The 26,146-nt window shown below is 45.8% G+C and overlaps 1 protein-coding gene and 1 long non-coding RNA gene across 7 annotated transcripts in view; one reads left to right on the forward strand and one right to left on the reverse strand.

Moving 5' to 3' along the window:
- CLTCL1 (clathrin heavy chain like 1) overlaps positions 1-26,146 on the reverse strand; it is a 112,810-nt gene that overhangs the window by 41,545 nt on the left and 45,119 nt on the right. For 3 of the 6 annotated variants that reach the window (XM_004063013.3, XM_004063012.3, XM_055374938.1), the window contains exons 4-17: positions 22,336-22,497; positions 18,853-18,966; positions 15,224-15,397; positions 14,039-14,236; positions 12,955-13,155; positions 12,701-12,853; positions 12,011-12,133; positions 9,372-9,509; positions 5,753-5,917; positions 4,987-5,167; positions 3,425-3,588; positions 2,199-2,324; positions 1,466-1,608; positions 892-1,126 (exon numbers count right to left, since the gene is read on the reverse strand). In XM_004063013.3, the coding sequence (XP_004063061.2) occupies positions 892-1,126; positions 1,466-1,608; positions 2,199-2,324; positions 3,425-3,588; positions 4,987-5,167; positions 5,753-5,917; positions 9,372-9,509; positions 12,011-12,133; positions 12,701-12,853; positions 12,955-13,155; positions 14,039-14,236; positions 15,224-15,397; positions 18,853-18,966; positions 22,336-22,497 (2,277 nt within the window). The remainder of the gene's footprint in view (positions 1-891; positions 1,127-1,465; positions 1,609-2,198; positions 2,325-3,424; positions 3,589-4,986; positions 5,168-5,752; positions 5,918-9,371; positions 9,510-12,010; positions 12,134-12,700; positions 12,854-12,954; positions 13,156-14,038; positions 14,237-15,223; positions 15,398-18,852; positions 18,967-22,335; positions 22,498-26,146) is intronic. The other 3 variants (XM_063704781.1, XM_055374936.1, XM_055374935.1) reach the window with 2 other exon arrangements.
- LOC129529568 (uncharacterized) lies at positions 19,231-19,672 on the forward strand. Its single transcript, XR_008675113.1, has 2 exons — positions 19,231-19,430; positions 19,536-19,672. It is a non-coding gene; the product is annotated as an uncharacterized lncRNA (long non-coding RNA).

Genomic DNA, 26,146 nt, shown 5'->3' on the forward strand with positions numbered 1-26,146 from the left:
CAAGATCTAAAAACTGTAAACTGTGCTTTCACTGGTAGGTCTGGAGACCTTTTTCTGAATGTTATAACAGATCTCCAAAACACCAACAGTCCACTGGAATGTTCTAGCGTGTGCAGCACTTGCTAAATCCTGGTGAGGATCAGATCTGTTGAGTGCCAGATGCCCGGCACAAGGCTGAGCGGCGTGCACACGTGCTTGCGGATGCAGCGCAGTCTGCCTGTGTATCACAGGAAAAGCCCGAGAGGCTGGTGTGGCATCCACCTCACAGGTGCCCTGTTCATGTCTGGATTTTTAGATCAAATGATTAGGTAGGAACAGTTCATACAATTCAACCTAAACATGTAATTATATGTGGATCCAAGCCTGGGCAGATGCAGGCAAAAGACCTGGGCAGATGTCTCAAGGAGGGGCCAGCAAGAGCTCATTGGTCAGGTGATGGGGAAGGGCTTGTGTAGAGGGTTACCCCAAAAAGGGGGCATGAAGTGCAAGGGCACTCGGGACATGAGGCACCCAGGGAACTGCAGGCCTCTCCAGGTGGGGTGGCAAGATGGATGGCTGATCAAGTTCGGGAGTTGGGAAAGGTGGCAGTCCACAGAGGAGCTCACGAGTCAGGCCAAGGAGTTCAATTCTGCCCTCAAATTACCAGGCAATAGTAAGGACTGTAAGCAGAGGGATGATAAGTCAGGTTTAGGGCCAACTGGTCTACAGGTACAATGCATACAAATCGCATGAGCAAGTTCCCAAAAGCTGTGAGAATCACAAGGAAATAATCTCATGACCTGCCATCTCCAGGTGCACAGAAAGCCCTGATCAGCTCCCCACAGGCACACCTTTGAAAGCTTCCCTGAGAGCCCAGGGTTACATGGGCAGCTCAGCACATCTGCTACCCACCTTGATGAGCTCAAGGTCACACTGCCCCCGCTCATAGGCGACACAGGCCAGATGGGGGTCTCGCTTCTCACAGTAGCGGCCCACCACGCTGCTGTCATAGTAGGCATTCTCTCTCAGGAAGCACTCGGGGCTGTTGTTGCTGTCGATGTAGATTTTAGCCAGTGCATTGTGAGTGGCAGGCTCCTCACAGCCTTCCTGAATCTGGGACTCCAGCCAGGGAAGCAGCAGCTTGAGCCTTTGAAAGAAGGAAGGTGCTGTAAAGTCTCAAGGCTACCACTGGAAGTCCTGAGGGCAACTCCAGGGCTCTGACAGATGTTTCCTGAAACAAAAAATCTCAGAGTCCATTGACTTCAGGTTGCTCTAGGGACCAAGATGGACCTGGTTTCCAAACTGATTTCTACTGTTAGGTTTTCCCCCAAGGTCTTCACAGTACCAATAGCAAGTAACTCATTGCTACATCTAAGATGTGTACATGAACGACCAGCTATAGAGACAGTCCTGGAGAATTAGACAGAAACAACAACAGACACTAGAATCCAGGGGTAAGAGAAAACACCAAGTAAGGACACCTTACCTATTTCTTTTTTCTACTTCAGCCACCAACTCATCAGTAGAGAACTGTCCTCTCACTGCCATGATTAAGTGTTTAATCACTTCCTCAGAACAATCCACATCAAGCAGCCCTCCAATCACAGCTGGGGTCCGGCTAGGGTTGACCTAGGGTAGTCAAGGTCAAGTAACTTCAGTGTTGCAAACACAAGTTATTGTTAGAAGCCTCCTACGATGTGGACAGTTTGGGCAAAATCCTGAAAGGGCTCCTGTTTAGCACTGCGCTGTGTCCCACCAAAATTCACCTGCTGATGTCCTAACCCCTAGTGGGATTCTACTTGGAAAGAGGGTGTTTAAGAAGGTAATCAATGTCAAGGGTGGGGCCCTAATGTAATGGGACTAGTGTCCTTCTAAGAAGAGGAAGAGACACCAGGAGTGCACATGCACAGAGGAAAGGCCCTGTGAGGGCACAGCCAGGAGGCTGTCTGCAAGCGTGGGAGACAGCCTTCACCAGAAACCAGCCCGGCCGGCACCCTGATCATGGACTTCCAGCTTCCAAAACTGTGAGAAATAAATGTGTGTTGTTTCAGCTGCCTGGACTGTGGTCTTCTACTCTGGCAGTCTGAGCACACGAACCCACCACCCTTCAAAATGATAGTCTCTGAAATGTCAGGTGTTACAGGCAGCCTCTGAGGGGAAGACTGCCACTGACTGGGGCCCAGAGGCAGCCGGGTGTCACTCCAGGGAGCCAGCAGTACCTTCTGCACGTAGATCTCAATGTACCTCTGCAGGTTGTTGCGGTATAAATATAGGACAAGGTCATGGACAAAGCCAAAACGATCACACACGATGATGAGGGGAAGCTGGTCTGTGAGCTTGGCCTCCTGAGGATTAGAATGCACAGAACAAGTCAGGGAGTGGAGAAACCAGACAGCCAGACCTTGGACTCATTGCACACATGGGACGGCTCTGTCTCTGCAGCAGAGTGACACACAGGAGACTCAGAATGAGACTGCTCTAGATAGGCTGTCGTTTTGTGGTATGGCGTTTGCTTTGGGAAATAAGTGAGAGAAAGATATTAGTATTTGGTTAAAGACTGCTACATTTGGCATTAACATTCCAAATCTGGACAAAAATATCTTTTAAGACAAGCAGCTCATTATGTGCAAACCCAACAGAAACCAGGCCATTCTCAAGAACAGCACACCTGCGGTAAGGGCTGCCTTTTCAGACACGCAGTCGCAGGCCATGGAAACACACCCGGCCACCATTCCCACATGATGATGGCACTTGGGTAGGATAGCCACAGGCCACCACAATCATGCCTCCCCTCATGTGGTCCCGTGCCTAGATCACATTTTGAAGTTTTAAGTGTGGCCACGTGACCTCATTTCCTCCAATGGAACGTGAATCCAAGTGTCATCTGCCACTTGCAGGCCTCGCCCATAAAAACCACCTATGCTGGTTCCTCTGTGCTCTTCCCTTCCTCTAGCTGACTGGGAAGACGACATCCAGGTGAGGTGCTGAACACGGCAAAGCAGCCATGAACCTGGTCCTTGAAGTACAGTGGGAAGGAAAGTCACCCCACTGACCTCCAGCCCACCCAGGACTGCCACATAAGGAAGTAGGCTTCCTGTTCTTTATGACACTAGTGCTGAGTGGTCTACTTGTTTCTGCAGCTTTGCCTGCCTAATTGACAATGGCACTAATGGGATGTTGATGAATTACAATGCAGCAATAAACGAACTCCCTCCACTCACGTGCCAGATACTTAGAGCACAGCCTCAAGCTGCTTTCCACGCTCTTAAAACGATAGAAGGGTTACTTTAGAACTTTAAGCCATAAAGTGGAGCTCTGTCCCTGGGACTAAGGGGTCCCTGGCGAGACAGATCCAGCTTCCTGCCCCTGGGACGTCCTGCGGATGGTCTGCCCCACCTGCCATCAGCAAGGGCAGCTCATGGAAGGAGGCAGCACTGGAACACACCTTCAGGAAGTTCTTCACACGCTCTGGGTTGTAGCAGCTGCTCTCTCGGCATATCCTCTCCACCTCCTTGATCTGCCCTGTCTTACAGGCAGCCTGAATGTATTTCAGATGCACATCTGGGTCTTGGCTAAAGTTCACGATTGAGCCCAGGAAGTAGAAGAGGCCTATGAAGAGAGACCATTCCATTTTTGTCCTTGTAACACCTGCCTGTCTCCTCCGTAGCTGCTGCCCACCTTCCCTCGATGACCCTGCTCCACTCTCCAGGGACCCACAGCACACTCAGAACTCATAATCAATATGCCATTTGTCTGTTTTGGCAGCTCCCAAAAATAGCTAGTCAGATTTCCATTATATTTGGCAGGTATACCTGGCATGTTTTGATGTAAAATACTAGATATTTGGTACAAGTGAAATTCCTTTTGTGGGCCCAGGTATACCTAGATAGTCGTCATCAAGAGTAATTCCCACTGAGGTGATCTGAGACAGTGGTGGGACTGCTTCTCTAAAAAGACACACCAAGGGACAGAGAAATAAGCCATGGCCTCCAGGAGGAGGTCTGCAACTCAACACAGAGCTGACAGTGACATGGGCACCACATGCTGAGCCCCAGGGTGAGCCCCAGAGGACAGCATTCACAGAGGCTAATGATGTTCCTCATCATTACAGAGGCCAGCCAGGAGACACCAGTAACAACAGGGTAGGACACATCTGAGAAGGCTCCTCCCTGTCGAGGTCTTTCACTGTAACTGTGAGACCCTGATGCTAGGAAGGGAATGGGCAGCCCCTGGGCTGATGGTTCTCCACCAACCTACTCTACTGCCCTCTCCCAGCCCAGCTCCCATCAATCGTCTGCCATGGTCTTTCCTACAGGGGTGTCTTCTAAAGAGAAGGCCAGTTCCCTGAGGACAGGGTCATGTCCCACCCTCCACCGATGCCCCAACCTCACTGGACACATGGCAGTGGCTTGATGCCTAGACAAATGCTTAGTCTCTATCCTGGGTGGGCCAGACAGCCCCCATCTGTCCCTAACAAAGCCACTCCCATCCCAACTGCCCTAGAACACTTTTTTGGTGTGATGTCCAAGAAGGGGAAAGGAAGACAACCAGGTTACCTTGTCAGCCCCCCACAATCAACTGGGTAGCAGACACCACAAAGCAATGCACCCTCTATCGTGGGCTCTCATTTAGGAGAGGCCCAAAGAGCCTCCCTCCTGGGGCTGTAAAGACCAGACATCAGGCCCTTTCACTGTACCCACGACACAGGCTTTTAGATGAATTCTTGCCAGACTGTGCCGCGTAGACACACCGGGCTCCATAAGTTTCTCCATCCCATCACCAACCAACCTGATTTCTTCCTTTGGAAATACCAAAAAGGTTACTGAAGCTGAGGGTGCACATGAGATGGCAGTAGAACTCTGCCATCGACTGAGCACCCAAGGCAGCCAGTGCTGCATCCTGCCTGGCTTTGCAGGAAGGCCGTCTTAAGGCGGGCAGGTAGGCAGCAACACCTGAGAAAGGAGGTGTAGTCACATGGCGGGGTCGGCGAGAGGCTGCACGGTTTACCTTTGTAACTCTTGAAGGATTCAAAGAGCTCCACCAGGGCCTGCGTGCCCAGCTGCTCGTGGTACTTAGAGGCCACCTGCACACACAGCTGAAGGTTCTGTCTGATGTTAGCAGACAGCATGGCACGCAGACACTCCACAGAATCCTCCACCGATAAGGAGCCAAAGAAATTGACAAGCCACTGGGAACAAGGAAGAGTCTGTCCACAATGATGCACCACTGTAAAGATTGCTAACACTTGGAAAATAACTAGGTCATTCTCCTGTTCCCCTGAGTGTCAAAAATACAGAGAATTTCCACATAAAGGGATTGAAAAGCAACTATCCATCACGGGAAAAAGTAGGAGCAAGGAGTAAAGCTGGGAAAAGACACTGATCTAAACTGTTCACCTGGAATATTCCACAGATGATGCTAAAAGTTATTCCATAAATTGGAACACAATAGCTAGTTTAGCTTTGCTAATGGTTTCAGACAGTCCTGTTAGGTTGTCAATGTTAAAAGGTGACCAGTATACTCCTGCTATTAGACTAAGTCAAAGGTGGATATCAGAAAGAAAGGTGCTACAGGGCCCAGACATGCTGCTGAGCAGATAAACTTTGTGCGTGGGCTGAACTAGAACTGCTTTTGGTAGTAAAGTATGGTAGGTTAGGGCAGTGACAGGCTCAGGCCACAGTTCCACAATCACCAATAGGTGAACATTGGGGAGCATGTGACATTAATTGCATAGACAACAGCCATAATAGGAGTGCCCAGGGGTACACAGTACCTCGGGATTGAGGAGGTGAGTGTGGACCACAGCCCTCTTGATGTCATAGAGGTCGGTGTAGTGCTCCAGTGCTTGCTGCAGGAGGCCTGCCTTCTCACAGAGCTGGGCAATGTGGGCCCGGTCGTAATGAGTAAACATTTTATTTCCAAGGATGGCATCTGCAACCTATGAAACAGGGAGTTTGGTGAGAAGCCCTGATCAATGGCAATAACTTTTTAAGACCAGCTGCTCAATCTTGCCCCAGGGTAGGGTATAGCCTGGCAACCAGAACTCACAGGCCCCTGTCCACATCCATACTTCTGTGGTGGCAGCAGTGCTTGTGGGTCCCAAGATCCCTGGCTGTCCTTCAAGCCATCTTAGGCCCTTTGCACAAGGCTTCATTCTCCCATGTTGCAGCTGGGCCAAGCCCATGTGGTCACAGAGTTGGGCCTGTGAGAAAGGCTGAGGCTCCATAAAGCCCTATTACTGGGATGAGTCCAAGTCACTGTTGCAGCTTTTAAGCAATCACATTCTTTTTTTCTTCTTTTTTTCTTTTTTTGAGACAGAGTCTCACTCCATCACTCAGGCTGGAGTGCAGTGGCGCAATCTCGGCTCACTGCAACCTCCATCTCCCAGGTTCAAGCGATTCTCATGTCTCAGCCTCCCAAGTAGCTGGGATTACAGACACACACCAACATGCCCGGCTTATTTTTGTATTTTTAGTAGAGACAGAGTTTCGTCATGTTGGCCAGGTTGGTCTCGAACTCCTGACCTCAAATGATCTGCCCACCTTGGCCTCCTAAAGTGCTGAGATTATAGCCATGAGCCACCATGCCCAGCCAGCAATCACATTCTTACAGGGTTTCTACGGAAAGATCAATGTGAGGGCTCAAGTCTACCGATTCTCCTTGAATGAGCTCAAGCCTTAGATTAGCAATGACCAGAAGGAGACCTGAACAAAACAAATCCCATTTGTGCTTACTAGACTTCTCTACTAGGCTAAATACAGAACTAGGAGTTGGAGATTGCATTTAAAAAACAATGAACACTCCTGGAAACAATTTTGATGAGGCATAAAATCTTTTTTTTTTTTTTTTTTTTTTGAGACAGGGTCTCACTCTGTTGCCCAGGCGAATGGAGTGCAGTGGTGCAATCTCGGCTCACTGCTGCTTTGACCTCCCAGGCTCAAGCAATCCTCCCACTTCAGCCTCCCAAGCAGCTGGGATTACAGGCGCATGCCACCACACCTGGCTACTTTTTTTTTTTTTTTTTTTTGAGATGGAGTCTCGCTCTGTTGCCAGGCTGCAGTGCAATGGCATGATCCCACCCTGCTCACTGAAACCTCCGTCTCACGGGTTCAACTGATTCTCCTGCCTCAGCCTCCCAAGTAGCTGGGACTACAGGCACGTGCCACCACACCCAGCTAATTTTTGTATTTTTAGTAAAGACAGGGTTTCACCATGTTGGCCAGGCTGGTCTCGATCTCTTGACCATGTGATCCACCCGCCTTGGCCTCCCAAAGTGCTGGGATTACAGGTGTGAGCCACCGCACCTGGCCCACCTGGCTAATTTTTATATTTTTTTGTAGAGATGGGGTTTGGCCGTGTTGTCCATGCTGGTCTCAAACTCCTGGGCTCTGCTCACCTTGGCCTCCAAAAATGCTGGGGTTACAGGCGCGAGCCACTACACCCAGCCACTAAATATTCTCTTGAAGTAAGTAATTTTTGGGCTAAGACTGGATAGGTCAACACAGCAGCCTTGCAGCATGGCTGAGTGAGTGCTCCCTCAGTATCTAATGGTGGTCTTGACAAGCTACACTCCTGGGTGCCTTCCCCTGCCACCCGGCACACTCTTTCTTATTCCTTCTAGGATCTGCATCACCAACCAGGTATGGCCACAGAGTGACCACAGCCACTGTCACACACCAGACCACTTCAGAGTGATGCACAGAGTTGACGATCAAACACAGTACTAAGAGTAGGGCTTTAGAACATCTAGCACTTACCTGAGTCTCCTATCCTTTGTTTCCTTCAGGTTTATCTTTACTTCTTGTTTTCAAACATTTTCTCCTCAGAGCAACAGTGTACTTTATAGAACGTAGAAACCATCACGCAGTCCCACTGCCCAGAGAAGACTGCCAGCATCCTGGGGCACTAAGCCAGAGCCTGCTGGCACCTCACCCAACTACTTGTTTCTCCTTTAGGGTCTGGGCATTCCTTAGGGTCTGTCTGCCAAGTTTCTGAGTGACGCTTGGTGCGTTTCAAATCTCATTCACCAAAAACGGTTACATACACTCACAAAGTCAGAGAGTCCAGTAGACCCCAAGCAGCAAATTAACAGCACTTTCATTTCCTAGAGTTGGAATATGACCCACTTCTTAGCAGCTAACTTGTAGATTTGAATAAATTGAGGTAACAGAACAATATACTTAATATGTTGTTTCCTAATTATAAAAACAGTGATTATTAAAGAAAAATCAGAAGAGATAAGTAAAGAACAAAGTGAACTTGTACAATCTTATCCACTTGGTACCGTGGTGAACAGCTTGATATAAACTCCTCTAAATCCCTTTCTTGTATATATATCTAAATTTAACCCAAAATAGCACAGACATGTGATTTGATTATACCTGCTCCCACAAGTTTCAGGCCAACAAATGATGCCTCACCACAGTGAGATACCACTGCACGCCCATTAAGATGGTGATTACTATTATTATTACTTTAGACAGGGAAGATGTGTTGGCAAGGATATACAGAAATTGGAACAGCTGAGCATTGCTGGGAGGAATATAAAATGGTACAGCCTCCTGGAATACAGTATGGTGGTTCCTCAAAAAGGTAAACATAGAATTACTGTAGGACATGATCCAGCAAGTCCACTTCTGGGTATATGCCCAAAAGAATTAAAGCAGGGTCTCAAAGAAATCTTTGTACACCCATGTTAACAGCAGCATTATTCACAATAGCCTAAAGGTAGAAGCAACCCAAATGTTCATCAACGGATGAATGGATAAACACATGTCATATATACACATGGTGGACTATTACTCAGTTTCAAAAATGAAGGTGTTTCTAACACATGCTACAACATGGATGAACCTTGAAAATAATATGCTAAGTGAAAAAAGCCAGGTAAAAGAACAAATATTCTGTGGTTCCATGTATATGAAATATCTTGAAAAGCCAAATTAATAGAGACAGATTAGAATGGCAGTTGTCAGGGGCTGGGAAATGAGGAGTCACTGCTTAACAGTTACATAGTTACTCTGGGATAATAAAAGTTCTGGAACTATGTAGTGGTAATGGCTGCACAGCATTGTGAATGTTCTTAATGCCACTGTATCAGACACTTAAAAGTTGTTAAAATGGTAAATTTGGTTATGTATATTTTACCACAATGAAAAAAAGAAGAAAGGAAGAAATGCTGCCCTAATTAGAACTGTTTCCATGAAAGTCCTGTATCATGATTTCTGGAAAATCCTTTTAAGGAAAGTCATGGAGAATGTCCACTGAGAAGTACAAGATAAACATCTGGCACAAGCCCAGCCCAGTCCAAAGCCACTGTGCTCAAGTCTGCAAACCCACAGAGAGGTGCCACAGGTGCTCTGCCTCTCGGTGTTAGCCTACAAGTCACTGACCTGGGGTGCATGAACAAGGTTCATCTCCAACAGCCATGTCTGCAGGAGTCCCTCAGCTGGGCGATTATTCTTCAAGGCATCCAATAAGAAGGAAGTACACTGCTGAATTAAACTGTTTTCCATGAAAATGTCCACAATCTGAAACATATCCAAGCCACATTTTCACTCAGTATGTTTTCATTCAGTGTTTCATTTTCCTATTGAAATAGTTCCTGAAATATTATCTCATTTAGAAATTCAACAATTAGTTCCTTCCTTTGTTTTTTTTTTTTTTTTTTTGAGATGGAGTCTCGCTCTGTCACCCAGGCTAGACTGCAAAGGCACAATCTCAGCTCACTCCAATCTCCGCCCTCCACCTCCTGGGTTCAAGCGATTCTCCTGCCTCAGCCTCCCAAGTGGCTGAGATTACAGGCACCCGTCACCACACCCAGCTAATTTTTGTATTTTTAGTAGAGACAGGGTTTCACCATGTTGGTCAGGCTGGTCTCGAACTCCCGACTTCAGGCGATCCGCCCACCTCGGCCTCCCAAAGTGCTGGGACTACAGGCATAAGCCACCGGGCCCGGCCCCTTTCCATTTTCTTCTGTCATCACAATTCACATACAGCCAGGTGTGATGGCATGTGCCTATAGTCCCAGCTACTCAGGAGGCTGAAGTGGATGCATTCCTTGAGCCCAGGAGTTGAGACCATTGTGGGTAATGCAGTGACCTCATCTCAACAACAACAACACAATTCACGTAATTTATGGTCATCAATTTATTAATAATCTTGCAAAATCATATCACCTACATCATACTTATCAGTGAGGTATTTTACTGAAGTATATGAAAGGGAGTAACTTTTATAACATATGAACCCCCAAGCAGTAATCACTTTACTTAATCACATCCTAGAGGCAGCTGTGATGCTTAACTTTAGGTGTCAGCTTGACTGGATTAAGGAACACATAGAGAACAGGTAAAGCATTCCTTCTGGGTGTGTTTGTGAGGGCATTCCCAGAGGAGACTGGCATGTGAGTTGGGGGAACAAGTAGAATGATCCACTCTCAATGTCGGGGAACACCATCCAATCGGCTGGGGGCACAAAAAAGGAAAGAATAGATTTCTTCTCTCTTTCTCCTGGAGCTGGGACATTCTCCACCTCCTACCTTTGGACATCAGAACTCCAGGCTCCCCAGCCTTTGGACTCCAGGACTTACACCAAAGGCCCCCCAGGGTTCTCAGGCCATTGGCCTCAGACTGAGAGTTACACCTTCAACTTCCCTGGTTCTGAGGCTTTCAAACTTAGATTGAGCCACGCTACCAGAATCCAAGGTCTCCTCTAGCTTGCAGACAAGTCTATCACAGGACTTCTCAGCCTCCATAATCACGAGCCAATTCTCCTAATAAACTCCCTCTCATATATCTGAGATAGGGTCTCACTCTATTGCCTAGGCTGAAGCAGTGACAAGGTCACTACTCACTGCAGCTTCAACCTTCAGGGCTCAAGTGATCCTCCCATCTCAGCCTCCTGAGTAGCTGGGACCACAGGTGTGTACCACCATGCCTGGCTAACTTTTAAAAAATTGTTTGTAGAGATGGGGGTCTCACTATGTTGCCCAAGCTCCCTTTCATATAGCTATAGCTACGCTATTGATTCTGTCTCTCTGCAGCATCTTGACTAACAAAGTAGCTGATACTTGATATCTAACTCATATATATCATTATATTATTGGGGCACAACTGGGAAAATGCAAATATTTACTTAGACAATTATTAAAGTTAAATTGATGTTAATTTATATAATTAATATGCCTTAGTAAGATGTGAAATATAGGAATAAATTTAGTAATTGTTTTTGAAGGACAGCTTTACAGGAAATTAAAAAAGAACTTATTAACTGTGGAACTTCTCGTAAAGTATGAGAAGTTTATATTTTGAACAACTTTAAAATATGAACTGTAAACAAGATGTGAACTGGAAATTTCTTTCCTATTGAAAGCTAAGTAAATTTGTCTCAAATCTCTTATTCATGTTCTCCAAAATATCTGCAGATTCCCAGATGTACAAACACATATAACTGCACTTATTATTTCTAAACAGTTGTTGGTTCTGATGCCTTGCTTCAAGCTTTGTTACACATCTATATATCATTAAAGCTCCTTGTACCAATTTACTGAAAGTGACTTGTCATGTGTTTACATCTAAATTTTAAGTAGGTTACACTAAAAAACAGGCTGATGCTCACGTAATCCAGGTCAGTCAGACACCCACAGGATGAACATCTGGGGGACGTGACAGCACTAGCTCCTGGTGCTCAGGCCAATGGTCAGGGAGAGACAATGATGTAGTAACTGGGGTGGGCCAAGGGATGGAGGGCTGGAACCTAAATGACATCCTCACACCCTACACCATCACCACCCAAAGACACAAACCCACACAAACATTCTCTAAAGTACTTCAAAACAAAGGAAGCAACGAGTACTCACATAGTAAAGACTAGAAGACAAACTCCCCAAGTACGCTAGATTTTTTAAAACTGGAAGATTAATAGCAGATGAAGAAAAGCATTGAGACAAGTTAACAGGAAACGAATCAAAGAAATCTTCTAGATGGCTCTAAAAAGCCACAAAAAGTTGTCCAAAACTGCCTACGCTCACCTGGCTAATGTTGGCCAGCGGCTCCTCGTCCTGCACTAGCATTCGAGAAAACTGCAGGCCCTGTTCCGGACTGATCTTCATTACACCCCTCAGCAGAAAGATCCAGTCTGGGGTGTACCCAACCTAGAAGCAAGGGAGCACCAATCAGGAAAATCAATGAAAAACCCTGGGCATTAGAAAAGGAAGTTATCCATCCTTTGTTTTAAACTCGTGTTAACAAAGAAATGAGCAGCAACATTATCACGTGTAGGTACCACCTTCTGCCAAACACAATATCCAATTAAATGAATTGATTTCATGTACATGGAAGGCACAATTAACTATACAAACAGCCCAGACCACAAAGAAGTTTCCTGATCTGTGTGCAAACACAGCCTGCCAGTGAGCACACAGGGATAAGATCTGGGAGTCTGCCAAAATATCAAATTAACATACAGAAGGAAGAGAGGGAGAGAAAAAACAAGATAAAGCTCCCAAATAAAAAGAAGATGGAAGGACTGGAAGACTAAGGATAATAAAAAGCTGAAGAGAATAAAATATGATCATTATGAATAAAGATCCTAACAGCAACATTGCCAACTCTCATACCAGAGGACTTACAAAGAAGGGTATTTTATAAACTTTAAAATCAGCAACCACTCAACCACACGTGAGTAATCTGTGAGATGCCAGTGGTTCAACACACGTTACCTTTTTGGCATAGAGCACAATTTTCTGGAATTGGCCTGTTTCTGCAAAACACTGGATCACTTTGCTTGGCACATTTGCCCGAAGGTACACAGTCAGAGCGAGCACGGGGTCAGTGGTTTTGACCAAGTCTCCAAGCTCCTCTGAGCACTCCAGCTGTGGTATGCCAAGGGACAAGGCAAAGTTAGGAGGCAGGTAGGGAGCCTGGACCAAGTTTTCAAGCTGTGCGGGGGCTACGAGCTCACAAGTGTTTCTACCTTATCTTCTTTCAGCCACTTCTCTAGGAGTTGCTTACGCCCCTGCTGAAGAACCAGATGGCAAAGTTCTAAGGATTCAAGTTTATTGAGCTGACCCTGGTCGAGCAGGATTCCGAAGTACTGCAGCAATGGAGAAGCCTGGCCAGACTGAGCGGGTATACTCTGGAATTTCTGGACCGTCTCTCTGGTACGCAGGATTCCCTAATAATAAATGGAAAAATAGGTCATTGTGTTGTAATCACAGGGGATCCCTTCACTCAACTTGCTTGTATGTAAAAACAAAAATCTGCCAGTGGAAATTCCACACTGCTCTGTCATAGACAAAAAGTCCTCTACCAAGGCAACTGCTTCTATCTTCAACAATAACCATAAGTATAGGGGAATCTAGGTCCTCCAGGGGGCTTCACACTTAGGGTCTTACTTCTCCCCCAGCATGCTGCAGTAAGAATTCGGCCTCTCAATCAGTCTTGTAGTAGTGAAGTTCTGCTATCATTATATTCTAATTCAAAATACTCAAATTCACAGATGAAGGCTAGAAATGGTTTGTTCACAACTACCCCTTGAAAGACAGAAAAATTCTTTCAAGGACAAGCAACTTGAAAGTCTTTACTCAGGAGCAGATCCAGTCTCTGAACAATTTATCCAAATGAAATAAACCAAAGAAAAAGCCATATGCCGAAATGCTATATTCTAAAAAAGAGTGGAGAAAGTCCAGGGTAGGACTATCGCTAGATAAAACAGGGAACAACCACTTGATGTATTGTACAGTTGCATATTTGACAACCAGATAGCAAGAGTGGAAAATGCTAAGTTACAGAAATGTGAAACTGTATCTAAGCTGTTGGGTGAGAGGTACGTATGCACACAAAGTGGGAGGCGTGAAGAAGTGCCGATGCAGCAAGAGTGTGTTTTTTGTTTACTTCCTTTACTGTTATGCCATTGGTGCAATAATTTTAAACTAAAAACTCCTAACGTAACACTAATAGACTGCAATATCACTAGTGAAATGCTTTTATGACTTATTTTCCTCTCAAGGTTGGTTCTTAACACTCAGAACACTTGAACAGTATTCAAGGTTTATCACCTTTGGTGCAGACGCTGCAACTTTGGCGGCTTCAGCATAGCTGCCCTGTGCAAAGAGGGTATTGAATTTTCTCACAAACAACTTCTCTGCCCCAGCCAGGTTACTACGAACGGCCAAACGCAGACCAAGGTCTGGATTCTGAAGCACGGTGGTCGCATAATTCACAATGTTATCTTCCTCAACACAAACTGACAGCACCTGTAAGGACACAACAAGTGAGAGTGGCCCGGCCTAGAAGAGTGCTCCACCATCCCTCTGCCATGTTCCCTCCCGATGCTGGAGTGGTAGCCACATTCTCAGGCGAGTGTTGAGCACACCTGTGAAGGTGGCCCTCACAGTGAAAGGATGCAAAGCAGCCGAAAGCCAAATGGTAACAAAACAGAACAGCACAGGAGTCTATGTAGTTATTAAAGTCACACAGATAAGTGTGATGCGTTCTGCGCTACAGCAAAATGACCTATGTGGATGGAACTGACAATTTTTCTTCTTAAACTTTTTATTTTTAAAGTACAGAGTTTCTTTCTTTTTTAAAAAATATTTTTGTAGAGACAGGGTCTTACTATGTTGCCCAGGCTAGATTCAAACTCCTAGCCTCAAGCAATCCTCCTGCCTCAGCCTTCCAAAGTGCTGGGATTATAGGAATCAGCCACTGTTCCTGACTTTTTTTTTTTTTCCCCGAGACAGGCTCTCACTGTGTCACCCAGGCTGGAGTGCAATGGTGTGACCACAGCTCACTGCAGCCTCAAACTCCTGGGCTCAAGCCATCCTCCTGCCTCAACCTCCCATGCAGTTGGGATTACAGGCATAAACTATTGTGCCCAGCCAAGAGTTTCTTCTTTTAACTATCTTTTTCAACTATGGTTGAGAAAAGTTACTTAAATACCATAGTATCTGCTTTTTCAACCCTCCCCAGTTAGGGTGTGCATGGTATAAAGATGATGTGCATCAGAACTGCTGTTCTATATGCAGGAAGGAGCTGCTCTCCTCCTGGAATCAATCCTGTGTTAGGAATGGTGCTGTCTGAAGAGAGGAAGTGTCAATATGAAGGAGGAGACATGGGTTTAAGTTTAATAACAGGAACTATTAATAGCTACACCCAACTGCTTTCCTAGAGAAGGGGGAAAGTTTAAACGCCAGTCCCTAATGAATGGAAAAGGTAGAAAATGAAATGTCAGAGTTACACACCTGTCCCTTTTTGTTGACACCAATAATTCCAGAGGTTGGTTTGTGTGGAGCAGTGACAAATATTGTGTCAGCACTAATACGGTTCATGTAGATGCACACGCCAGACTCTAGGTCGTACAGATGAAGATAGCCATACTTTGTGATCAAGTAAATAACACCATGTTTAGCTCCAATCTATAAGAAGACAGAGAGCAAGAGTTTGGAAAGTAAAGAGGAGAAGCCATGTGGGTAAAAAGAGCTCACAAATGATAAAGAGGATTCTTGTTTGTTTGTTTTTTGAGATAGGGTCTTGCTCTGTCACCCAGGCTGGAGTGTAGTGGTGCCACCATAGCTCACTGCAACTTCCGACCTCTGGGCTCAGGTGATCCTCCCATCTCAGCCTCCAATGTAGCTGGGACTACAAGTGTGAGCTGCCACACCTAGCTATACAAGGATTCTTCAGTTTCTCAGGCCGAGAGATTACTGGTGGGAGCAATGCTTTCCTGAGACATGGATTCTAAGTTGTACTTGATTGAGAATTAGTTTTAAAGACAATATTTTGTCCAACCACTCTCAAATAAAGGTCCAATAAACTCAGGCTACTCCATTTATCTTTCAGGTAGAGTGATCCTTTCACAGTTTATCGAACCCCTTTAAGCAAGCTGTGAGTTCATAAGAGAAGGGGAAAGTTCTGGACAAAGACCTCAAACGCCAAGATGATGTTCCAGCATGCCTTCTACCACCACTTATTAACCTTTGAGTTTTGCCAAATGCTATTAACTTTTACAGAAAAATATTTAACACACAAGAAAACCTGAAGGGGCTGGGGAGAAAAAAACAGATGAATTTGCCCAGATTATTAAACATATATATTAAAACAGACAGTAATTTTTGAAGTATGATTTTACCATTGGAAGAGACAGAGAGAGAAAATAATTAAGAGCCCTGAAAGAGAATGAATCATATATGAGAATTTATTAAGAATGAGTGTGTGGTGGCTAATGACTATAGTCCCAGCTACTTGGGAAGCCAAGGCAGGAGGATCACTTGAGCCCAGGAGTTTGAGTCAAACCTGGGCAATGTAGCAAGACTCCAACTCTAGAAAAATAAATAATTAGTAAGTAACATATTAGTGGAAATCACTTTAATCAATATATAACATATATTATTAATATAGTTAGCTAGCTATCTGGAGCTGGAGGTAAGAGTGAAGAACTGAATTTCTATCTTACTCTTTAGATCAAAGTAAATTCCAGATGGGTCAAAGATTTTAAATAAAAAACAAGGACAATTAGGAGAGGAATGAAAGAAAATATAGGTAAATGTTGTGATCATCTTCAGGTGCAGAATTAGTCTCAAAACATGATACCACTGCCACACAAAAATGCAGCACTTCCATAACGTGGCACATATCACAAATTACGACTGGGAAAAATATTCAAAATACATCAGACACTTAGTACTCTACAAGTACAAAAAGCTCTTACGAATAAGGTAAAAATCCTGGAGTTGGGCACAGTGACACACACCTGTAACCCCAGCTGCTTGGGAGGCTGAGGCAGGAAGATCGCTTGAGGCCAGGAGTTCAAGACTGGCCTAGGCAACATAGCAAGACCCCATCTCTACTTTTTAAAAAAAGATCCCGATAGAAAAAAAATGCAAAGATTAGGAAAAGGCAATTAACCGGATACATATGAGTGGCTGATACATCAATTCTGCCTTGATGGTAACCAAGGGAAAGACATCACAACATGGGATGCTGTCCAGCTACCACCGGCAGCATCAGTAGGAATGTGAACTGGCCAGCATGGTCAGGAGAGTCTGTGATGAGAGTGTGCCCCTGACCCAGCAGTTTAATTTCTAGGAATTTATCCTCGGACTTTTAGACTAACACACAAAGATATATGGAGCACAATGTTCCTTATAGTGTTTCTTGTAAATGTAAATACCAATCAACAGGGGATTGTTTAAATGAGTTGTAGCAAATCCACAGAACAGATGACACAGACAATAAAATACATACATTATGTTACTGGAACAGAATGATCTACAACATAGCTAGAGGAGTTTATACAGCAGCAAGGCTAGTGCAGAGCCATTTTCATAAGAGTCCATCTGTATAAATCTGCATAAATGTATGCATGTTAAGTTACTTCCAAAGGGGTAGCCAAATTATCAGCAGTGCTAGGATTTCAGGTGATACTTAATTCTGCTGTTACATTTATTGATATTATCAGAAATGTATAGATAACATATATTTTATGAGAACAAAAGAGTAAAAAGGAGAGTAGATTATATAATCTTACATATATAATGTGATGCCAATTTTGTTCAGAAAAGGTATAGATCTAAATTTTTTATAAAACAAATTGTAAGATTTTTTATTTTTATTTTATTTATTTATTTATTTATTTTTTGGAAATGAAGTCTTGTTCCAGGCTGAGGTGCAGTGGCATGCAGTGATGTGATCTTGCCTCACTGCACTCTCTGCCTCCCGGGTTCTAGAAACTCTCCTGCCTCAGCATCCCATGTAGCTGGGATTACAGGTGCACACCGCCACGCCCAGTTAATTTTTTATATTTTAGTAGAGACGGGGTTTCACCATGTTGCCCAGGCTGGCGTCGAACTCCTGAGCTCAGGTAATCTGCCCGCCTCGGCTTCCCAAAGTGCTAAGATGACAGGTGTGAGCCAACGCGCCCGGCCAAGATTTCTTATATATTTCACATCCAACTGGTTTATCTACAGAGGAATGTTTTCTTTTAAAAAAAAATCTTTTAATTTTTATTACTCAAAAAAGCTCCATTTTTAATTTAGCTTTCTGACTCTGTGCCTTTGACACTTCCACAACAATATTCTGCTCCTCAATAAGGAAAGCACACTTGATCCTGTCACGAACACACTTAGCACACACGGAACCACCACAGGCCCTGCTGACATGTGTTTCTGTTTTAGGGAACATCACAAGAACTTCAGGTCTCATAGCATGAACTCCTCAAAGTCTGGCTAGGCACATGCCACATGCAGGTTCAGGTGTTTTCCCAACCCTCTTGATGTAAAGGTGAACGATTCTCCCACCAGGGGCTTGGGACTACCTAGTTTCACTAGAGGCTGCATGTCAAAGGCTGGGCCATTCTGAATGCCAGCTCAAAGGACTGTCCCTGGGAGCTCTAGGCTCCCTCAATGGCAGCCAATTGTAAAGGAAATAAGTGTTTTATTCTTTTTTTTATTATTATAAGTTCTGGGTTACATGTGCAGAACGTGCAGTTTTGTTACACAGGTATACACGTGCCCTGGTGGTTTGTTGCACCCATTAACCCATCACCTACATTAGGTATTTTATTCTTTAAATATTCTCATACCACAGTGAACATCTAATCTTTTATAATAAGAAGGAAAGAGCTGAGGACTTTGATGCGTGACTTGGCAACGTCTTCCTGCTGCCCTAACTCACCCTCATGCCGGGCATTCCTTTCTACGAACAGGGCTTTCCCAGCTCACATGCCAAAGCCTCAGGCCTCTAAATGGGTTTGAAAGCATCACAGTGGCAGGAGACAGCAGAAGCAGACTAAAAATGGCAGCCTCCTGTATCTTGGGAGGTGCTAGAGTAGATTTTAGGACATGAAGATGTTTAGAGAGCAGCACATTCGTACCTGCATAGCCACTGGAAAATCATTCTGTGCCTCTGGAGGAAAAAACACATCTACTGCTTTCTTTACAAAAGGTTGGTTTCCCGCTGCAGGCTGTCCAACTTCAATGATGTGCAACTAGAAGAGAGATTTTAGGTCAATCAAGGGGACCGCCTGTGGTGGTGGACAAGTGCAAGTCAAGGCACAGAGGAAAGTGGAGCCTCAGCTCCACACACTGGATGATTAACGCTAAAAGTCACATTCAACCAAAGCAGAACAACCCCCTTGTCGGAGTGCCTGTGATTATCCAATAACCTGCTGCCCACCACCAAGCATGGCACAAAGGGCCAATGCCAGGCAGCCTGAAGCCTCAGTTCCAGCACAGTGGCAGAGTCACTTCCCCTCCCCGGGCCTGGATGCTGATGAAACAAAGGGCTCCAGTCAGAATCTGCTGTCCCTTCCAACTCTGCTCTCTGCCTTTCTGGGTATGGCCCAGACTCACACAAGCCTGTTAGTGCAAGATCTCATCACTGGAGGCCAAACTCACGAGACATCCTCACCATGGCACAGGCCTGAGGTTTTCAAGGTTGTGCTGGGCAGGGGTAAGAATCTGATGAGGGAGCCCATCCCTTCCTTATGAGAACAGCTCCAAGTTCCTGACCTATGCCAGTGCCTTCCCTATAACTTTCTTTTTTTTCTTTTTTAAGATGGAGTCTCGCTCTGTCGCTCAGGCTGGAGTGCAGTGGCGCGATCTCAGCTCATTGAAACCTCTGCCTCCCGGATTCAAGCGATTCTCGTGCCTCAGCCTCCCAAGTAGCTGAGATTACAGATGCATGCCACCACACCCGGCTAAACTTTGTATTTTTAGTAGAGATGGGGTTTCGCTATGTTGGCCAGGCTGGTCTCAAACTCCCGACCCCACCTCGGGTAATCCAACCCCACCTCGGCCTCCCAAAATGCTGGGATTACAGGCACGAGCCACCACGCCCAGCCCCCATAACTTTCATCTAAAGAAAAAATATTATAACTAACACAAGTCCACAACAAAATCCAAAATGAAGGGTAAGAGACACGAAACAAGGGCGGGAGGCTGGGCTTAGAGGACACAGACAAGGGTGTCTATGGAGGGGCGGTCTGGGTTTGCAGTCTGGGTTTGGCCGGGCAGAGAGAGGAGGGAAACACCAAAGCGGCTCAGATAAGGAGGGGAGCAGCACTGAGAGCCGGGCCAATGGGGGAGGCTGAGCGGCAAGCATGTGGGTGCTCCTGCGGGGACAGAAGTCTGTGGGTGGGGAATAGAAAAGTCTTGCACTGGGAGCTTTAAGGCAGATAAAAGGTAGTTTAGGAAAATTATCTGGCTAGGCCTATTGGTAAGAAGGTGTGAAGCAGGTCTGAGGACCTAATAAATGGCTATTCTGTAACCCAAATGTGAGGTGAGAAAGGCTTAGTGTACCACAAAAGGGTAAGTCAGATGTGGGACTTGTTAAAGGTCAGACAGTGACGAGAGAATAGAATGGGACTTGACTGCTATGGGTTCTTGCTCGGGAGCTGAGAAGGGTGACACTGCCAGCAGGAGCAGAGGCACAGAAAGGACACCAGGCTCTCAGGGCAGCAGCAGGAGGAGGTCGGCAGAAAAGAACTGTGTCCAGGCAAGCTCCGCCCCACATGTGGAGACAGCTGGCCAGTCCCAAAAGGACAGGTGAGTCCTGAAAGGAAGGTGCATGCCTGGGCACAGGAGGGGCGGGCACCCTCCCAGGACCCCACACCCACCCTGCAGCCGGGAGGACCGAGTCTGCCACAAGACACAGGGCCACTCCAGGACAGGTACTGTCAGGAAACCGCATTTCCCAGGCTCTCTGGGTCACAGAAGACCTCCTGGTCCATCTCCAGCTCGGCTGGAGGGGCATGCCCACCAGAGAGCTAGGTGTAGAGAGAACCCCCAGCCCTTTCTCTTCTTGGGGCTGCCATCTGTGTACAGAGCCCCGCTCTGGGAAGTGCTCTTCTCCACAGGGCACTCTGTGAGGCAGGCTGTGCTCCTCAGAGGGAGGCCTGTCGCTGCCCTGCTGCATCTGTGAAGGAGAGGTGTGCCTCACTCTGAGGGAACATGGGAGCAAGCTCTTTGAGCCACATAACTAAAGTCAGTGTCCTTCATCAGCAACAAGGCTGACATGTGACCCGAGTCCTTTTCCTTCTGGCTCTCAAATGAGGAGGGCATGAAGTATGTTACTCAACAGGAGGCCAAAGTATTCAGTGTATTTCAGATGAGGAAGTTTGTAAAGCCACATTCTAATTGAGAACTCCTCTGCCTTGGGGAATATTTCGGGGCTAACGAACAACTCAAAATTATGGTTTGAGAAAGTGTTTTTCACAAGACGACTGTCTTGAAGCAGCTCTCCAAGTGGCTGAGACCACACTGGTGGAACCCAAGGTCTCCCTGACATCACAAGCTCTTCTGTCTCCTCACCTCTGCCCATGGCAGCCCTGCCAAGCAGCCGCTGGCCATGTCCCTGAGCCTAATAAAACCCACTGGCTCCTGGGCACAGTCTCAATCTCTCTGGAGCCTCCCTGAGGCTCCTCCCAACCACTTGGGAAGAACCATGCTAATGGCAAGGATGGCACCACACTGGTGATTTCACAGTCATCTCCCCAAGAGCAGAAACTGTGCCTCATCTACCTTACCTTTTTTTTTTTTTTTGGAGATGGAGTCTCGCTCTGTCACCCAGGCTGGAGTGCAGTGGCGCGATCTCGGCTCACTGCAACCTCCGCCTCCTAGGTTCAAGCAATTCTCCTGCCTCAGCCTCCCGAGTAGCTGGGACTACAAGCACACACAGCCAGGCCCGGCTAATTTTTTATATTTTAATAGAGATGGGGTTTCGCTGTGTTGCCCAGGCTGGTGTAGAACTCCTGAGCTCAGGCAATCCACCCGCCTCGGCCTCCCAAACTGCTAGGATTACAGGTGTGAGCTACCGCACCTGGCTGCCTCACTTACCTTTATAGTGCATTTCAGTCCAGTCTGTGTGGAAGGATTTTTTTTTTTCTTTTGAGACGGAGTCTCACTGTGTAGCCCAAGCAGGAGTGCAGTGGTGCGATCTCGACTCACTGCAACCTCTGCCTTGCAGGTCCCAGTTCAAGCAATTCTCCTACCTCAGCCTCCCAAGTAGCTGGGTTTATAAGAATGAGCCAGCATGCCCAGTTAATGTTTGTATTTTTAGTAGAGACGGGGTTTCACCACGTTGGCCAGGCTGTTCTTGAACTCCTGACCTCGTGATCCACCCTCTTCGGCCTCCCAAAGTGTTGGGATTACAGGCGTGAGCCACCGCGCCCAGCCTGAGGATTTTTTAGGGGAATGGGGCCACTTAATCATGTGCATCACGGTGCACAGTTCTCAACACCACCATGAACCTTTTCTCACACAGACATCTGCAGGCCATGCCCAGCCACACACACGCACACCCCTAACACCAGCTCATGACACTTTTCTCAGGGAGAAGACAGTAGAGTGGATCTTACCTTGCCTCCTGTGGGATTACGTACAGCAAAGCAGAAAAGGGTGGCAGGCTTGGCATTCCCCTCCATCTTGAACTCTGCAAAAGCCGCAGCATGGCCTTCTATGGGTTGTGAAACCTTCCTATCCACAGAGTAGAGCTGCATTGCTCCAACCACACGGTTTTGCTAAGAAAAGATATTATGCAATGAAAGGGAGAGAAAAGAGAGGAATATAAAGAAACAATTCTTAAAATATATTTCTAAAATGAAAGTCTCATACATTAGAGGTATACTTCCTCTAATAAAAATTAAATGTATTAGCTATTAAAGGCATGATATCACTCTGAATTTGATGTGGAAAGATGGCAAACACTATGGAAAAAAATAAGACCACAAAAAAGTAAGATGGACAATCCTAATTTGTTAAATATAGTAAGTGTGAGAGCATTTTTTCATGGAAAGTAACTCGTGCACTTTGGAGGAAAAACTCTAAAGCATTAATAGTAGTTAAATCAGGGGGACGCAATCACAGGTAATTTTGAAAATTGTGTTTTCTGAAATTTCTAAGTAGCAAAAATTGTATTTAATAAAAACCAATAAGGCCAGCACAGTGGCTCACATCTGCAATCCTAGCACCTTGGGAGAATCACTTGAGGCCGAAAGTTCAAGACTAGTCTGGGCAACATAGCAAGACGCCATCTCTACAAAAAAATAAGAAAATTAGCTGGTCATGGTGGCATGCGCCTGTTGTCTTAGCTACTCAGGAGGCCAAGGCAGGGGGATTGCTTGGGCCAAGAAGTTTGAGGTTGCAGTGAGCTATGACTGCAGCACTGCACTGCAGCCTGGGTGGCAGAGCAAGACTCCGTCTCCAAAAAAACCAAAACCCCCAAACCAGTAAGACTAATATCTTTTATAAAACTTAGAACTTGTATTTTCTTTCTTTTTTTTTTTTTTTTTGTGACGGAGTCTTGCTCTGTCACCCAGGCTGGAGTGCAGTGGCGCGATCTCGGCTCACTGCAAGCTTCGCCTCCTGGGTTCACGCCATTCTCCTGCCTCAGCCTCCTGAGTAGCTGGGACTATAGGCGCCCACCACCACGCCCGGCTAATTTTTTGTATTTTTAGTAGAGACGAGGTTTCACCATGTTGGCCAGGATGGTCTCGATATCCTGACGTCGTGATCTGCCCGCCTCAGCCTCCCAAAATGCTGGGATTACAGGCTTGAGCCACCATGCCCAGCCAGAACTTATATTTTCTACTAAAGAATTTCAGTACATTTATATCCAATGTCAAATGCTCAAAAAGCTAAGTGAATGGAATACAAAAGGGTCCCAGTTCAAGCTCCTGTAATTAAACATTCAATCCTCTCTGCTGAGTGAGCTTACATATAGTCGTGGGTAAAATCCTCAGTCTATTCCTCACTCACTCACAACTCCTTAAAATGGGATAACAAAGGCTTCAACTTTGTCTTTAAAAATATTTTCTATTGCACAGATTTCTGTTAACGTTTTTAAGCAAAGTACTGACACATGCTACAACATGGATGAACCTTGAAAACATGCTAAGGAAAGAAGCCAGGCATGAAAGGCTGCATATTGTCTGATTCCACCTATGAAATATCCAGAAAAGGAAAATTTATTGAGACAGAAAATAGATTAGTGGTTGCCAAAGGCTGGTAATAGGGAGAAATAAGGAGTAAACCAGCAGATAAGTGGTCTGTGTTTTAACAGAAAAATGATCATGGAAAGGTAAAAATGAGAATCCAAAGACAGGACAAAACTCACCCTCCCCAAGAGACTGTGGGAAGACTTCCAGCAACATGATGATAGCACATTTGAGTCCTAAAGGTACAGATACCTAAACGAAGCCTAAACTGAAGCCAAGACGAAGAGGCAGAGAAGACAGAACAGCCAAGGTGAAGGTGAGAGACCAGACCTGAGGCTACGTGTGTGGCCTTGGGCCGATGTCCTGCTTCTAAGTCTTAGGCACCTGCCAGGCTTACCTTCCCACCTCATGGGGCTGCTGAGTGTTAAGTGTGTCAAATTTTGGTGAAGACATGTTAAGGACTGTAGCAGGCAAGGATTCAATGAGCAAATGCATTCATTGTACCAGGCACCATGCTAGGGGCCAGGGATAAGTAAAATATGACACAGGTCCTTCTCTCAAGAACAGATGGTAAGAGTTTCCAGCAAGTACACAAGCAACTGCAATACAGAGTGCTGATTGCTACAGCATGGGAGAGAACAAGATGCCTTATCAGCTCACCAAGAGCAGTAAGTCAGGGAGGCTTCCCAAAGTGACACCTAAGCTGGAGTAAGAGCTAACCAGGTGACAGGAACAGAAGTTGTTTCAAACAGAAACAGGCATCTGTATTTGCAAATGCTTAGACAGGGTTGGCAAACTATGGCCCCATGTTCCCCTCTCCCCCTCCTTTTTTTTTTTTTTTTTTTTTTTTTTTTGAGACAGAGTCTGGCTCTCTCTCACCCAGGATGGAGTGCAGTGGCGTGACCTCGGCTCACCACAACGTCCACTTCCTGGGTTCAAACAATTCTCCTGCCTCAGCCTCCTGGGTAACTGGGACCACAGGCGCGTGCAAGCATGCCTGGCTAATTTTTGTCTTTTTAATAGAGAGGGGGTTTCAGTATGTTGGCCTGGCTGATCTCAAACTCCTGATCTCATGATCTGTCCACCTTGGCTTCCCAAAGTGCTGGGATTACCGGCGTAAGCCACCACACCTGGCTTCCCCTCCCCTTTTTATGTTGAGGTGACATTCACAAAACAAAATGAACCATTTTAAAATGTATGATTGAATGGCATTTAGGACACTCGCAATGTGTGGAACCAAAACCTCATCATAGTTCCAAAACATTTTCATCACCCAAAAGAAATTCCTGTGCCCATTAGTCAGTCCCCAGTCCCCTGACCCAAGTCCCCTAGCAGCCACCAATCCTACTTTCTAGCTCCATAGATTTACTGATTCTAAATATTTCATGTAAATGGAATAACAATAAAATATGAGGCCTTTTGTGCCTCACTTTTTTCATTTAGTAAGTTTTTGAGGTTTACCTATGTGTAGAATGTATCAGTACTTCATTTTTAGGGTTAAATAATATCCCACTGTATGGATACACCACAACTTGTTTATCCACTCATTTGCTGGTGAACATTTGGGCTGTTTCTACCTTTTGGTTATTATAAAAAATGCTATTATGAATATCTGTGTAAAAGTTTTTGTGTGGATACATTTTCATTTCTCTTAGGTAGACACCTAACAGTGGAACTGCTGGGTCAAATGGTAATTCTATGTTTAACTTTTTTTATTTTTTGAGATGGAGTCTCCCTCTGTCACTTAGGCTGGAGTGCAGTGGTGCGATCTTGGCTCACTGCAAGCTCTGCCTCCCGGGTTCATGCAATTCTCCTGCCTCAGCCTCCCAAGTAGCTGGGACTACAGGCGCCCGCCAACAAGCCCGGCTAGTTTTTTGTATTTTTAGTAGAGACAGGGTTTCACCGTGTTAGCCAGGATGGTCTCGATCTCCTGACCTCGTGATCCACCTGCCTCAGCCTCCCAAAGTGCTGGGATTACAGGTGTGAACCACCACGCCTGGCCTTATGTTTAACTTTTTGAGGAACCACCAAACTGCTTTCCACAGCATCTGAACATTTTTATATTCCTACCACTAATGTAGGAGGCTTCCATTTTCTCCATATCATTGCCAACACTTCTTTTCTTTTCTTTTTTTTGAGATGGAGTTTCGCTCTTGTTGCCCAGGCTGGAGTGCAATGGCGCAATCTCGGCTCACTTCAACCTCTGCCTCCCAGGTTCAAGCAATTCTCCTGC

This window comes from Gorilla gorilla, chromosome 23, assembly GCF_029281585.2.
Source record: "Gorilla gorilla gorilla isolate KB3781 chromosome 23, NHGRI_mGorGor1-v2.1_pri, whole genome shotgun sequence".
NCBI classification, from domain to species: Eukaryota; Metazoa; Chordata; class Mammalia; order Primates; family Hominidae; genus Gorilla; species Gorilla gorilla.